A 15,825-nucleotide genomic window follows, 5' to 3' on the forward strand; every position below is an offset into this window, starting at 1 on the left:
ATTCCCCCCCTTTTCCTGGTCTGCTGAGTTGTTTTTTGTTTGAATCATAATCTAGTGTTAAATTTTATTGAATGCTTTTTTCCACATCTGGGTTTTTCTCCTTTAATCTGTATTATGTTTTGTTAATACACATTGTGATGTTAACTTTACATTAGAAAGATAAACCCTACTTGGTTATAATAGAGAGTATGTGTGTGTGCTGGTTTATCACACTGCTGATTTGCCCTGGTGGTGTTTTTGGCTCATGTTTTTATTTAGGATTTTTTTTTGCATGTGTGTTCATGAGAAAGATTGATCTAAATTTTTGTTTTATGGTACTGTTCTTTTCCAGTTTGTGTTTCAGGATAATATAGCCTCATAAAATTAGATAGGTATCTTCCTACCCTACTTTTTCTTTGGAAAATTTTATGTAAGTTAGAGATTATAAGCTAACACTTGCTCGAGAAAACAGGTAGACCTAGTATTTGGTGGGGTGGGGGAAATGGTTGTAGCAGAATAAACAATTGTTATTTAACTTATTCATATAGGTTTTAAAGGATTTCTTCTTGAGCAATTTTGAAAATCCATATTGTCCTATAAAGCTGCTCAGTTTATCAAAATCTTTATATTTTGGCATGAAACTGGGCATGGTATTTTCTTTAAAGTTTTAAAATCTCTTGCAATTATGTCCCCTTCTTCATTGTCCCAGAGTGGAAGAATCCTGAATCCTGGCCCAGGACTGTACCCTGTCTCAAACCAGAGTCTCTGTGGTGCAGTGGGATAAAATAATTTATATATGGCCTGACACATTTACTTAAATGTTAGGGTTGTGTACCTTTTTCTTGATTATAAATATAAATGCATGGTCATTGTTTTAATAATTGAGATATATATAAAAGTATAAATTAGAAAATTTTAAATAGTCATGTCACTGCTCCTATTTTGGAATATTCCATATACATCACATCTACAAACACTTTAAAAAGTAAGTTTGGGATATCACACATAATGTTATCCTCATGTAATGTAAGTATTTGCCAATATCATCAAATATTTGAAAGCATATTTTTTTAATGGCTCTATAATTCCTTTGTGTCCCATGTGGTAGAACACGTTTTTACCAGTACCCTGTTGTTGAACCTTAGGGCCTTGTAAGATAAATCTCCATGTACAGCTCTGATTTTTGTTATATTCTTACAAGTGCATTTAATGGGCAAAGGCTGTGCACATGTCCAAGGGCCATGGGGTGATTGATTGGCATCTGTTCTTCTCTTTGCAGCAGCCCACTCACCCTGTGTACAATATTGGACCAGACAAAGTGATCCAGGCTACCATGCACTTTCTGCAGAAGCCGGTTCCAGGCTTTGAGGAACATGAGGATGAGGCATCAGCAGAGCCTGCCACTGACTAGGGGACACGGGGTCCTGCAGCTCTGCGTTCACCCATCTCCCCAGTCAGACCAAGGTTTATACATGTCAATACATACTGCATTTTGTGCTGCACAAGCCTTGGCCGCTGTGAAGCTTGGTTCTTTGTCCTTTTTTGTTAAACAGAACAAAACTGATGGCTCTTGGTTCAGAGAACACAATGGTGTGGTTTTTTAAAAATTCTTTCCACTCCCGTCCTACCAAAAACCTACCAGCTGTGTAGCATCTGGACCGGCTCTGGCCTGGCCAGGGTTGGTTGGGGAGCAGTGCGTGCTGGAATAGCAGCCCCGCATCGCCAGCTGGCCAGCGCGACCGTCCATTGAAATGAATGATGTCCGAGTATTACAGCATTCAGAGCTGTTGCTGCGATTCTCACGTGTGCTACCACTGCGTCACCAGGAAGATGGCCTCCTGTGGGTGCAAAGAAGTCTGCTCCAAGCCTAGGCAGGGGCTTTGAGTTTCACCAAAATGAATTTTCCAGGAAGATAACGTGGTGGGGCTTCACTCAGAGGTGCCTAAGGTCCTCGCCTCCCAGCTTGGTTACTTGCAAGGGGAAGGAGCTAGGGTTGGGGGAGAAGGGCTCGGGAGGTGTGAGTCCCTCCCTCTCCAGACTGGGCACTGACCACACATCTCCAAGGCCAGCTTGCTGCATGGGCAGGATTTGCCTCGGCCTCAGTTGTGGTAGCTTAGAGCCGGGAACCAATTATGAGTGGAAAACGAACTTCTTGTTCAAATCTGAGCCAGAGGAAGCAGCCCCAGATCCACCCCATCACATGCTCTGAACAGCCCCTCTGGAGACTGCGAGGCAGCACCTTTAGCCCTTGGCCAGGCTATGTTTCCGTCTTTCTTGCCCCGACTCCCTGCTCACCCTTCTGAAAGACAGTGTTGTCTTCTCTCACCCCGAGTATTAACACCACTAAGTCTTTCACCTTCATTTCTGACCCAGGATTTATTCACATCCTGCCTACTCCAGGCTCAGAGAAAGAAAACCTAGTGCTAGATAAGCTGGATGCTGCCAGGGCAGGCCTGAGCGCTGCCCAGAGTGTTCAGCCTGGCAGGGCCCCTACTGCCCACACAGAACAACCCTTTCTTGGTTAGTAGGGGTGCTGTTGGCTCACCTATCCACTCCGATGGTCACAGCAAGCTCCGTGTCGCTGGTCTGGCCTTCCTGTAAGCAGCCGTGGGCTGTGGGCGGATGGGGACCCAGAGATGCAGCGTAAGGCTCATCTCAAAAACTCTGGCCATCTGCTGCCTCTAATTCCCTAGTGCTTTGGCGTATTGAGCTATGTATTACCTCCTTGAAATAATAAAAAAATAACCTTTTCTATGACGTCTCTCATTCGTGACTGGTACCAAGAAAACTCCCGAGTGTCCAGCGTTAGGAGCTCTCCAAGTTGCTTCTGGGTCCCCTCTCTCCTCCTGTATGTGATTCCAGACTGGGCGAGTCAGTATTTACAAAGAGGTGTGACTTGGCTTCCTCCTGCCCACACCTTCTCCAGTCGAAGACAGGGAGGACCTAACAAAGAGGGGGAGAACCCAACCTCCCTGGAGCCCTTGTTTGTCCAGCATTCCACACATAGGTTTCAGTCTGTGTGTGTGTCTTCTTCACCTGCCTATGAGCAGGGACCTTGCTCCTGAGTCCTCATGCAGGAACTTGGCAGTGGGTGACATCCTGGCGAGAGTCAGGGGCAGGTTGGCATCATGTGGTCACCTGGTGTTCCTCACCTGGTCAGAGACCCTCTCCCAAGGAGAAGCCAAGAAGGTGGGTGCTCTGTGGCCTGTCCCTCCTTGATGGGAAAGAAGAAGGTGCCTACGGAGATAGAGATAGACCAGGTCCACATCCTGGCTTGTAATTCTTGTCCCCATGTTGTTTTTGCCAGGCTAACAAATGTTCAGGTTACAAAGCAACATGTTGAAATGCACCCTCCCATCACTACAATGAAAGGCCAACCCTCTAACACCAGTAGCCTCAAGGTATTAAGAGATTAATTGCAGTAGTAATTGGTGTGGTTAAGAGAAGGGATTGCTTCAGTCTACACTGGCTTTATACCAAGGAAGGAGGATTTGAACCAGGCCCCAAAGTGTAGGGAAATTTGGCAAGGTAGAAAAGAGAGGATCGTTCACTGGTATTCTTAGCTCAGGAGAGTCTATGCTGATGTATCTATGAGACCTCTCTCTGCTCCCATTTGGGTCTGGAGGGTTTCCTGACTTAAAAGAACATTCCAAGTGGGTCCTCAGATTTATCATGGATTCTTAAATTAGAGGCGCTTCCACAGCATTCAAGGTAGGTTGCCCCAAATATTTCCTCTATTGATAATAAAGAAATTGACTACAGAGCTCTATCTCCAGATGGGCCCCAACATCCCCCTGGAACCTATCCCAGACCCACCTTGAATGCTATGTAAGTTGGGAAGCCTGCCAGACTCTACTATGAGCAGAAAGGGGTCCTTGTGGATAAGCCAGCACAAACTTGACTGAGATGACAATATGAGTCAACAGTGTTCTTAAACTGCCCTCTGGTATAATTTCTGAGAAGTTGCAAGTTAGATTATGGCCACTGTGCCGTAACAATGCAGGAGTGTCCTCGATGAAGCCCCTTCTTGGGAAAACTATTAAATAACATTTCTGTGATGGCCTTCCATGGAGGTCTAGCCTTGGATCTTGATATGTTGACTCCTGGTGATTTAGCAGAGAAATGGCGTTTATAAACCCCCTGGCAGGGTGGTGGCGTACATGGCCCTGGCTGTTTTCATCAGTATTAACTACGCTGCACTTCTGGCAGGAGCCTGATAGCCGGGAATTAAAAATGGAGCTTCTTGAGTTCCCTAAGCATGCTTATTGTTGGTAGACATGGAATCCGTTGGCTTCAAAAGTCAGATGTATCAATAACAGTGCTGACATCTTAACAAAGACTCAGGACATATCATTCGGGGATAAATTTGGGAAATGGCTTTCCTAATGCTGACGGTAGGGCTTGAATCACATGTTTTTTCCCTTCTGTTCTGGAGACCTTTCCCCTTTGCTTTTTTTGTTATTGAAATATAATTGCTTTACAATGTTAAGTTTCTGCTGTACAACAGGAATCAGCTAGGTGTACACACATATCCCCTCCCTCCTGAGCCTCCCGCCCACTGCCCCCCCCTCCCCCCACCAAGCCATCACAGGGCACTGAGCTGAGCTCCCTCAGTGCCCCGCTAGCTGTCTAGTTTACACAGCAGCGTAGTGTGTATATGTCACTGAGTGTTTCCGTTCGCCCCACTCTCCTCCTCCCGCTGTGTCCACAAGCCCATTCTCTACTGCATCTCTGTTCCTGAATAGGGCTCGATATGAATGGGATTAGTGGGTCTATGATTCAGGGCTATTCAGTGTTGCTTCCATCTGAGGATGTGGGTATTCATTTGGGGGAAGTATTTTGCTAGTATTTTATTCTACCATTTACACCAGGGGGCAGCAAAATTTCTCTAAAGGGCCAAAGTTCAGTTCAGTTCACTCGCTCAGTCGTGTTGGACTCTTTGCAACCCCATGAACCACAGCATGCCAGGCTTCCCTGTCCATCACCAGCTCCCGGAGTCCACCCAAACTCCAGAGTCCATTGAGTTGGTGGTGACACCTAGCCGTCTCATCCTCTGTCGTCCCCTCCTCCTGCCTTCAATCTTTCCCAACATCAGGGTCTTTTCAGATGAGTCAGCTCTTCACATCAGGTGGCCAAATGCTATTGATAAAATATTTTAGACTTTGCAAGCAACTACTCAACTCTGCTCTACCACTATAGTACAAGACAGCTGCAAAGTATGGCTATGTGCCAATAAAACTTGATGAAAATGTAGTGGGTCAGATTTGGCTCATGGGCTGTATTTGCCTACCCCGGCTGTTGCTGCTGCTAAGTTGCTTCAGTCATGTCTGACTCTGTGCGACCCCATAGACAGCAGCCCACCAGGCTCCACCGTCCCTGGGATTCTCCAGGCAAGAATACTGGAGTGGCTTGCCATTTCTTTCTCTAATGCATGAAAGTGAAAAGTGAAAGTGAAGTCGCTCAGTAAATGTCTGACTCTTCGTGACCCCATGGACTGCAGCCCACCAGGCTCCTCCGTCCATGGGATTTTCCAGGCAAGAGTACTGGAGTGGGTTGTCATTGCCTTCTCTGCTAAATCTAGACTAAATCCCATCCATTCAACATTCTTCCACATCTTTCATGGCTGGGATGCTTTCCATGTACATGATATTAGTGTTAAATGACAAAATGTACTTGCTAACGTTCAGCCCAAACATTTTAACCACCTATGTGCATTGCTCAGGTCATTCACTGCCCTTGAACAGGAAGGAGAATTGTATGATGTAAAGAACTGTTGCAACTGACAGAAAACCGGACCCAAACTGGCTTAAAGCAAAGAGGAAATGTGCTGACTCATAAACTGAAACGTTCAGGAATTAGCGTAGCTTTGTGAGTGGCTTCAGTGGGTTTCTCTCCATCTTTCTATATCGGCTCTGGCCTCAGGCTCTCTCCACGTGATTCTAAAATGGCAGCAGCAATAACTCCAGACTTTACATACCCTTAGGGTCAAGTTCAGCAGACAAGAGCAGCAGGCACTTCCTTCCCAGTGAGTATCATTGCATTTCACTGGCTTTGATCAAGCCAAGTGCTTTTCTGAGACTCAATCCCATGGCCAGGAGACTACACAGTAAACTGATTGATCACATGCTTCTCCCATGAGCAGGAAATGGGGCTCCATCAGAAGCACAAAGACCAAGAATGGGGAAAGAATGAAGCCTCAGTACAAATTAGTAGTGTGTGTAAAACTAGCTCAGTTGTGTCTGACTTTCTGTGACCCCATGGACTAATAACCTGCCAGGCTCCTCTGTCCATGGAATTCTCCAGGCCAGAGTACTGGAGTGGGTAGCCATTCCCTTCTCCAGGGGATCTTCCCAACCCAGGGATCAAACCCAGGTCTTCTGCATTGCAGGTGGATTGTTTACCATCTGAGCCACCAGGGAAGCCCAAGAATACTGGAGTGGGTAGCTTTTCTCCAGTGGATCTTCCCGACCCAGGAATCGAACCAGGGTTTCCAGCATTGCAGGCAGATTCTTAAAAAGGAGAGATGGATGCTAGCGATCTAATCACTATGTTCTCCATAATGGTGGATTCTAGAAGCCTGTCGTGGACATTGTGGCATCCATTCCTTCCCTCCCCAACTGTGGCAGCCAAGAGGCTTATGTGAGTGTTCCCCCCCAACCCCGTCCAGGCCAGGTCCTGATTGGCCCAAGCCAATCATTTTAATTTAGCCTTCTGCTTCAGCAACTTGTTCAGGTTTAATAATAACCCAGGCCTAAGCCAATCAGCATGGTTTGTCCTAGCCTCAGTGATTGATTTAGAGCCAAGGATGTGGCCTAAAATAGACCAAAGAGAGGGAAGCCCTGGACATCTGATGACTGGAGAAAGCAGCTCTCTCCTGTTAGGGATGGTGGAATGTGTGGCCTGGGACTCCAACAACCGTTTTCCTACCTGGAAGGAAGCCTGTCTTAGAGGCCAGTCCACACAGACTCCCTGAGAGACTGAGAAACACAGCCACAGCTCTGTCACACTGCTCCTGCAGCCTGGATCTACCTCTGGACTTTTCAGTTAGGTAAGCCAATTTGAGTTGGATTGATTATTTACTATTGCTTGCAACCAAAAGCATCCTGACACACACAAAACTCTATCCCAGATTAGCCCCCAAGTTACGAAGTCCTCACCTGCTGCCTGAAGAATGCTGATTGTCAGGGATTCCCTGGTGGTCCAGTGGCTAAGATTCTGTGCTCCCAATGCATGGGACCCAGCTTTGATTCCTGGTCAGGGAACTAGATCCCACATGCTACAACTAAGGATCCCTGGTGCTGCAACTAAGACCCAGGACAACCAAATAAAAAAAAAGAACACTGATTGTCCTTGCCACCTCCATCCAAACAAGAACCCGAGGGAGACAGCCTCCTGGTCACTGCCCCTCGTCATCTGATGCTTGATTCAGTCTCGAGGTGGGTGGGGCAGGTGTGTTATCTGTATTTTACAGTTGGAGAAACAGGTCAGAGAGCTGGAGTGACTCACCCAGGGCTTACCAGCCATCAAGTAGTGGAGTCTGGAGCTGAACCCAGGTCTGCTGCCTCCAAAGGCCACGTACTCCCACCACTCCCAGTCTTTGAAATGGGTGGTCTCAGAGGTGGGGAGCAGACTAAACGTGCATGAGTTTCCCCTAGGGTGGATGACCGAGGCCTTGAATGCCTACTCCTGTCTTTCACCAGGATGCGGATGGTGATAATGAAGAGTGGGGGCGGGCTCATCTTACCCTTCTGACCAGCCCCCCTGCCACCCCCACCCCTCAACTGTCAGTCCCTGGCATAAAGCAGCGTGCTCTGCACCACGTGCGGGCCACCGGGCGCACAATGTGACGCTGCGTGACTCACAGGCAAGGCATGGTGAGTCAGTCTTCTCGGGAGCTGACAACAGCCAGCCTTCTCCACTCCAGCCCGGCAGGCCTAACTGGTTCCTGGACATCCTCTTTCACTTCCTCGAGGTAACCTTGGCTCTGTGTTTTACCAGCTGATGCAGGAGGTTCAGAGCACAGGGCCCAGTGGCTACTGTTCCTCGTTCCTACTTCTTGGGCACGTCCAACAACAAAACCAGGCAGGCAGGCGGAGGGCTCATCACCAGACCAGGTTAATGGGACACTTTCTCTGCCCTCTGCAGACACACAGCTGTGAGAAAGAACAACAATAATACATTTTCAGTAATAAACTTTCACAAGAGTTCCCTTCTGCCCCTTAGCCAGTCTCCCCTCTTGTTAGTATCTCACATTAATGTAGTACATTCATCGTAACTAAGGGCAAATACTGATCTGTTAACTAAAGCCCATACTTTATTTCCCCTGGAGAAGGAAATGGCAACCCACTCCAGTTTCTTGCCTGGAAAATGGCATGGACAGAGGAGTCTGGCAGGCTACAGTTCAGGGGGTTGCAAAGGGTTGGACATGATTGAGCACATACTTTATTTGGAATTCCTTCATTTTTACCTAGGCCCTTTCTCTGTCCCAGGGTCCCATTCGAGATACCTCATTACCTCATGACATTTAGCTTGCTCTTGGCTGTGATATTTTCAGACTCACCTTGCTTTGGGTGACCTTGACAGTTTTGAAGAGGACTCATCAAGTGTTTTGTAGGCCGCCCACCCACTGGGATTTGTGTCCGTTTTTTCTCACGATTAGACTGGGTTTTGGGGAGAAAGACCACAAAGGTCAAGTGCCTTTTCATCCCATGCTATCAATGGTACATGCTATCAACATGGCTTCTCACTGATGTTGTTAACCTTGGCCACCTGGCTGAGGTTTGTCCCCAGATAAGGCTCCTCTTTCTCCCTCTTCCCACACTGTTCCTTTAGAAGGAAGCCCATGTGCACAGCCCAACTGAGAGGTGGGGAGTTATACCCCACATCCTTGAGGGTGGAGTAACTACATACATTATTTGCAGTTCTTTTGTTTGGGAAGTTTATCTATGCTCTCTTTATTTCTTCATTCAATCATTTATATCATGATTAATTATTTTATACTTTGGGTTATATATCAATGTTTTAATACTGTGTTGTTTATTTTACTGCTCAAATTGTTCCAGATTTGGCCATTAGGAGCTCTTTCAATTGGCTCCTGTGTCCCTCTTTCATACCCATTCTTTCTTTTAATAATAATGCATTTTTCTATTCTTTTTCTTTCAAGAAGTATTGCATGTTGGTAATTGTCAACATTGGAAAATGGGTACCTTAGGGTTCAGTAGACTCCTTTCTCAATCTTTGGTCACAACTAAATTCTTTTCGAAATAAAAGGTACTGCGTGCTGGTTACCTTGGATGGGGGACTTCATGTTGTCATCCGCCATACCTGTGATGGCCTGGGCCTACAGGCCAGGAGCCCGTGCAGGGCAGAGGCTCACAATCACTTCCTTCTCCCCATAGCCTCCACCCTGCGCCTCTGCTGGCTGCACCGGGAGCCTGAGGCTGGCACTGTGGTGGAAGGAGAGCACAGCAAGAGCTTGAGAAGTGATGACCTGGCCCTGTCCCCTGCCCCTCCCACATGCCAACCCTCTCTGGACCGAGGGCCCCAGCCCCTGAACTCCTCTGGCATCTGTAGCCATGTGCATGAATCTGCTCTCCACCTACTCTAAGCTTGGAGGCAGGGCCCAGGCTTCATCAGCTGCCCTGAACCTCCCCAGTGATTGACAGAGTGCTGGGCTGAGAATACAGGCTGCTCAAATACCCATGGACTGAACTTATGCAGAGGCGAACCCAGGACTGACCCAACAGTGCTCAGAGACGGACACTCACCAGAGAGCCGGAGTCCACTGGCCCACACACCCCTGTGTATGCATGGGGTACTTGTGACAGGCCAGGCATTGTGCTCGGGGTGCGGCAGCAAACACGATGACCAGGCCTGGGCTCGTGGGAGTGACCAGGTGGAAAGAAGGCCTGCCGAAAGGCTCACGGCAGCTCTCTGAGAAGGATGGGGCCCTGGACGCACTTCCTGGTTGGGAAATAGTCAAGTCATTCGAACCAGAGTTCCTGTACCCGAAGTCTCCACTGCAGGAGGTATCTGCTGTGGACGTGACATTCCTCCTCTCAGCTGGCTGGCCTTGCTGTGGCCTTTTGGCCCAAAGCCTTTGGCCACTGTCCTTTAGCCCCAGATCTGTCCCTGCCACCTCCCAGCCGTTGATGCCTCCGGGAGATACGAAACAATGAGACTCTCAAGCCTGCGCGTGGGACCACAGTGCCAGCTGGACTCCTCTCTGCTGATGAGCGCCCAGGGGCGTGGGTGGCAGCTCCGCACGCCTGTTGGGTTGTTTTCTGAACCAGGCTCTGCGTGGCTCACGGAGGCCTTGCAGGAACCGGCCTGTGAAGGGCTTACCTTTCCCTTTGGGCCTGCAGTGGAGCTGTCAGCTTTCTGCTTTTCTTGGCAGGAGGCTCAAACCCTCACCATGTTCAGCGCTGGAGTGGAAGGTTCTGGCACAGATTTCTTAACATTGGATCCTTGATTCTTCGTTTCCTTTTCTTTCCCCCTCTGGCCTTTAATTTACTGGAAAAAATTAATAGCAGAGATTGTGCTGGATAATTTGGCCCAGAGGAGGCTGTAGGTGTACAAGGGCCCCACCCATGCAATGGACATCAGAGGAAAACAACCCTAAATGGGGCCTGGCAGTCAGACCTGGGCCTGCTGGTGCGGCTGGCATCCCACATGGGCACGGGAGGGAACTGGCTCGGCTGGTTGTGAACTGTCCAGGCCCACCTGTTTGGCTCTTTTCTAGACACACCCGTCCTGCTGGGTGTGTGTGTGTGTGCACTCAGGGCACACACGTCAGCCAGGGAGAGCCAGAGCACGTGGGCCCTGGATCCAGTCATCAGACCGTATGGAGCCAGCAGGTGAGTCTGTCCCCACCTCACCCCTGCTCAAGGGGCCCTGTAAATACAAAGGTCCCACCCTTATCGTAACCAGGCCCCATCAGGAAACAGGGCAGGCACAGGACTGTTCTCAGTGTCTCTGTGGCTAGCTCAATGCAGGTCATCAGGAAGGCACTGCAGAAATATGAACTGAAACTGGGATGGAGAACGGGGTGAAGAAACCAGAAAGGTCATGGCTAATGGTTCCGACCCAGCCAGCAAGGGTGTATTTCATTTCCCAAGTTGAGATATTTTCAAACAATAGCAGACCATGTTTTGCTAGAGGTCCCTTCAGAAATCAAACAAAACCTGTTACCATGCCCTTTGGTACTCAACATGTATTTACTGCCCCTTCCTTGTGAGAATTTTAACATACTGAAGGAGAGAGCTGATTCACTCCATACCACAACAAAATTCAAACGGCTAAACGGCCAGGACCTATGCTGGCAGACAGACCTAAGAATTGCTAACGCGCGTGTCCTCCCAAAGTGCCAGACGTTCCAACTTAGGCCTTCACACCTCACAGCGGCACTTAGTGCTACTGCTGTCCTCACGTTATGCCTCAGGAGACCACGGCAGAGTCATCCAGAGCCAGGCAGTCCAGACAGGTGGGCTCAGAGCCTGTGACCTAAACCACCCAGGCTCTGGTTCTGAAGCTCTCAGGCTCCTTGTCCCTAGCCTGACCTAACGGAGCAATGACGACACTTGCCCACTGGGTGATGCTGCTGCTGGGAAAGCCTCCAGGGAATGCAAGCAGGGGCCTGCCCAGTCCATCAGTCCTGTGTCCACCTCAGCCAGCTTCTCCAAGCTGGTCCGGGAATGAGTTGGCCAATTTGATTCTCTACCTGAGAAATAAACTAGAAAAGATTTTTGTTTATCCCTTCTCAGGCAAAGTGTGGGGAGGTATTAATTAAGCCCATGCCTTTAGTAAACCCCAAACTATCGAACCTCAAAACTGAAGGACACTCTGTCTTGCCATTCATAATCCAGCAGAGTCCAAGGATCCTAGTTCCTAACATGATTTTTCCACTGTGCATCCAATGTAGAGGCTGGTAAACTCCTCTTGCCTATGTGGGTTTCCTCCTCAGGCCAGAGAAACTGTTTTGAGCAAAGAAAAGCTCTAGTTTCATGCTATGCAGAACAGAGCCTGGCAAACAGGCCTGAGAGATAGCCTTGCTCCAGCTGGCTTATAAACCAGCTTGGTGACACAGGACAGTCAGTGTGTGGCATAAAAATGGGTGCTGCCCCATATCATCACCCTTGCTTGGGGCTTCCACAAGTGGCGAGGCAGCCCTCATGAGTGTTTGAGCCCCCCTGGGAGAAGGGAAACACCGTCGAGGTAGTTCTATCCATCGGACTTATAACAAGCGTCTCTCCACCCCTTTTCCCCAAGCCTTCAAGAGCCTGGTCTCAGACCCATCTGGCTAATTCGACTCAGCCCACTCACTTGTCCCAACAGTTTCCTTTTGTTCTCTGGGTTATTTTGCTTTGAGGAGTCAAACCTGAGTGCACGAGAACCATCTTGTTAAACAGCCCCACTGGTTGGTGGGCCATGGTGGGCTGCTGGTCAGGGGAGCAGGAGCCTGAGAATCCTCTTAACAAGCACCCTTGGGGCATGGCCCAAGGGTCCACTTTAAGTAACACCACCACGGGGGTTTCTTGGCAATTCTGCCAGCCAGAGTACCAAGTGTCCCAAGTTTAGAGCTACCACTGAGTAGCAGGAGGGGATGCCACAGCCTCACCTGGGGTGACAACAGAACTCAGGTATGTTCTCTGGTTTTGAGCACTGGACTGTGTCACCAGTTCTGGGGGCCTGTGCCCTCTTTTCATGCACCCTGCCTTGTACGGCGAGGACACATCTCAGGGGTGGGAAGCAGTTGTGAGTCACGGAGAAGTCCACCCTCATGCAGTCCAGGGAAGACCTGGGTTTTTTGCATCTTGCAGATTTAGCCCTGGTCACATGTTCTGTGTAGATAAGGGCAGCTGGCACCTGAGTCTCCCCCTTGGTCCCGAGGTCAAGTGCATTATAAACATTATTTCCTCTGCTTCTCACAATCACATTGTGAGGTTAAAGCTATTATTATCCTCGTTTTAGATATCAGGACACTGAGCTGAGAGAAGTAACTTGCCCAAAATTACCAGCGACGAACAAGAGCCAGAATTTTGAACTCAGGCAAGCACACTTCAGAGCCCAAGAGTTAATACACTACAACTCTAATATTAGAGATTGCATTCAGCTCTCTTCAGTCCTAGCTCAGGGCTATCATCTGCTCTAGTCCACTTTTTAAGTCTTTCTGAGTTGATAGCTTTGTGAGCTTTAGGCAATTCTTTGCTGAAGTGGTAGCTACTCTCCAGATGGGATTAGCATATTAATTTTAAAAACCAGGCCATTAATACCCTTGCCCTTGGGGCAAATTGTAAAGGGAGGAAAATATCAAGCTCTCCCCATGGCAAGAGAAAGAGGTTGCTTTTCACAGGACCAAGTCCTCAGCAGTTTCTCTGGCTTTGTGCTGGGCTGTCCAGAAAGCAGTGCCTTGAGAACCAACCACAGAGTAACCTGGAAGTGAACCGTGGTCACTTTGGTGATCTGCGGGACATACACTGGCTTCCTAGACACGCACACCGGAAGGAACTTGGCCATGGCTTTCACTTGTTTCCCTTCAGCGAGCACAGCCTCCAGCCCAGGGGCTCTTACCTGGTTCTCCTTTTCGGGCAGCTGCTCCCAGTAGCCTCTTCCTCTCCACGGCTTGTCAGCACACCAGCCGGGTTTGGATTTTCCCAGGTGAACCTGCTATCCTGTTGTGGCCTTTTTCTTCCAACTGGTTTACGGGAATTTTGAGACGCCTAAAACTCAACTCCTTTTCCAGCCAACGTCCTGGAGCTGGGGACTGGATCTGGGAGACGTCACCTTTCCAGGATGGCTCAACTGTTTGCTTCACCAACACGGCCACACCTGCAGCTTGGTTCTAATGCCCACCCTGACCAAGCCCATTGTGTGTAATATGGAATCTATAATTAGAAGTCTGGATATACAAAGGGATGTAGTAAAGGGCAATAAAGGGGAAGGAAAGAAAACACACTCACTTTGAAGGCTGAGGAAATCACCAGACTGCTCATTCCCTATTTTTTCTCCCTTATTCATGTCTCTTTCTGTCTTGAAAAGGAATGTTATTAATAAGCAGGATTCTGCTCTCTCCCCGCATCCTTGTTTTCCTAATTGAGATCATGGTTTTGGGAGCTGGCTTGTCATGTTACAAAACACCTCTTATAAATATGAATAAGAATATGTATAACTGAGTCACTTTGCCGTATAGCAGAAAATTAACACAACATTGTAAAAATGCCTCTTAAAGAAACACAATCCACCACCTGTCAACTCCCGTTAACCAACAAGAGATACTACAGATTCGACATCCAACAGATAGGAGCCCCGGCACCACCACTCTAAAGAGTGACAAATCAAAGAACTGATTTGACTTCTCTCCCTCCCTTGGTCTAGGAACAGCAGTATTTCCTGTCAACTAGACAGGAAAACTAAAGCTGAGCTGTATTCTGGCCATAAATCCTTTCTTTCAAGGTCAAACAAGTTCAGGCCAGGGTTGGTCCCTAGCCTGAGGAGAGCTAACTGGATGCTGTTGAAGCCTCTTTGACTTCCAGCCCATGGTAGCCCTGCTGCCTCCTATTACTATGTTGGAACTCTCTAGAAACTGGAAAGTCCTAGAGAATACCAGTCGCCCCTAGACTGGACGTGACATTCATTACCAGAAGAAACCCAAAACCACAGCTCTGCACTACCAGTTCCCCAAGGGTCATCTATTTAGCTGGAGCTGGATCCAGAAATGTTGCCTTGGATAACCCCATCCCTCTTGGAACTTTCAAAGCTTCCATACAATGAGCAAAGTCACCACCACTGGTCCATCCACCCCCGCCCTGCTCGGGCCAACCTGAGTCCTTAAAACACAAAGGGAACTGCTCCGCTATGGTGGCTCCCAGCCCGCGGGCTCCTCTCTCAGGCCCCCACACGGGCCCAGCGGCCTCCACGGTCTTGGCCTTTGCCAGGGCAAGAAGACACCACCACCAAGAAGGATAAAATAAGTTTTTATTTATAGTCTTATAGTAAAGGGGAAAGCCTTAACTTGCAAGACAATTCTTCAGCAGTATGTACAACATACTTTTTATTTCCATGGAATGGAATCAAACACGGACTGAGACTACAGAGTATACACTAGAAATCAGCAAATGCCGGGAACAGAGTAGGAAAAAGACAAAGAAATGAGGCCTAAACACACAAAACCCTTCACTGGGATCTGCTGACCGCAGCCAGAACCAGGGCTGGATCACATAATGGGGACAGGTTCCAGGACAGTCGGAAGGGGAGGGGGGGGCGAGGGTGGGGAGGGGTCCGCACTGGGGTGCGGGTTTAGTACGAGGTGAACCGCTCTTGGTATTTACATACAAAATCAGTTGGCTCTATTTCTTAGAAATACACACGGAAAGAAAGGAAGATTTGATCATTACTTTATGAATCTGTCGCTTTGCAATACCGACATCATCATAGGGACAATTCACTCAGGTTCAAATTTCAGTAGCAGGAAATAAATATCAAAACATCATCACTGGCCCTCAATACAAAACCTCTACTCCACCCAATCCCCCCTCCTCGGCCCACCCACCCCTACCACCCCCTGGCGGCTCCCGCTCCACTGCTGCCGTCCCCTCACGCCACACAAGCGCCACACGGCCTCCCTAAGGCTAGCTGAGAGAAGTAGGAGTGAAACAGGCCGAGACTCTGTGCTGCAAATCTGTCCCCACTTCCTTTTATACCACAAACTTCTCCAAGGATCTGGTCTTTCAATAGGAGCGATAAATAGCCTTTGGGGGGGGGAAATCCTTAAAAAGAAGGGGGAATAATTCTGATTACTCCAAACTGGTCATCTTCTGAAAGTAGAGCAGTCCACAGATTCACAAAGTC

At 48.5% G+C, this 15,825-nt stretch overlaps 1 protein-coding gene and 1 long non-coding RNA gene across 6 annotated transcripts in view; both read left to right on the plus strand.

Annotated features, from left to right (window-relative positions):
• The window catches only part of FNTB (farnesyltransferase, CAAX box, beta), a 79,484-nt gene extending 77,917 nt beyond the window's left edge, over positions 1 to 1,567 (plus strand). Inside the window, exon 12 of the mRNA XM_055538359.1 lies at positions 1,259 to 1,567. Within this exon, the coding sequence (XP_055394334.1) occupies positions 1,259 to 1,390 (132 nt within the window). The 3' untranslated portion in view covers positions 1,391 to 1,567. The remainder of the gene's footprint in view (positions 1 to 1,258) is intronic.
• Positions 1,568 to 5,940: 4,373 nt separating this feature from the next.
• LOC129621677 (uncharacterized) lies at positions 5,941 to 14,939 on the plus strand. 5 transcript variants are annotated; one of them, XR_008699601.1, is made up of 4 exons: positions 5,946 to 7,027; positions 7,451 to 7,532; positions 7,680 to 7,951; positions 9,378 to 14,939. It is a non-coding gene; the product is annotated as an uncharacterized LOC129621677 (long non-coding RNA). The 5 variants fall into 5 exon arrangements; XR_008699600.1 differs by having other exon boundaries at positions 5,941 to 7,027; positions 7,451 to 7,951; XR_008699599.1 differs by having other exon boundaries at positions 5,949 to 7,532.
• The last annotated feature ends 886 nt before the right edge of the window (positions 14,940 to 15,825 follow it).

The sequence above is a fragment of the Bubalus kerabau genome, chromosome 10 (genome assembly GCF_029407905.1).
Source record: "Bubalus kerabau isolate K-KA32 ecotype Philippines breed swamp buffalo chromosome 10, PCC_UOA_SB_1v2, whole genome shotgun sequence".
Lineage (NCBI taxonomy): Eukaryota > Metazoa > Chordata > Mammalia > Artiodactyla > Bovidae > Bubalus > Bubalus kerabau.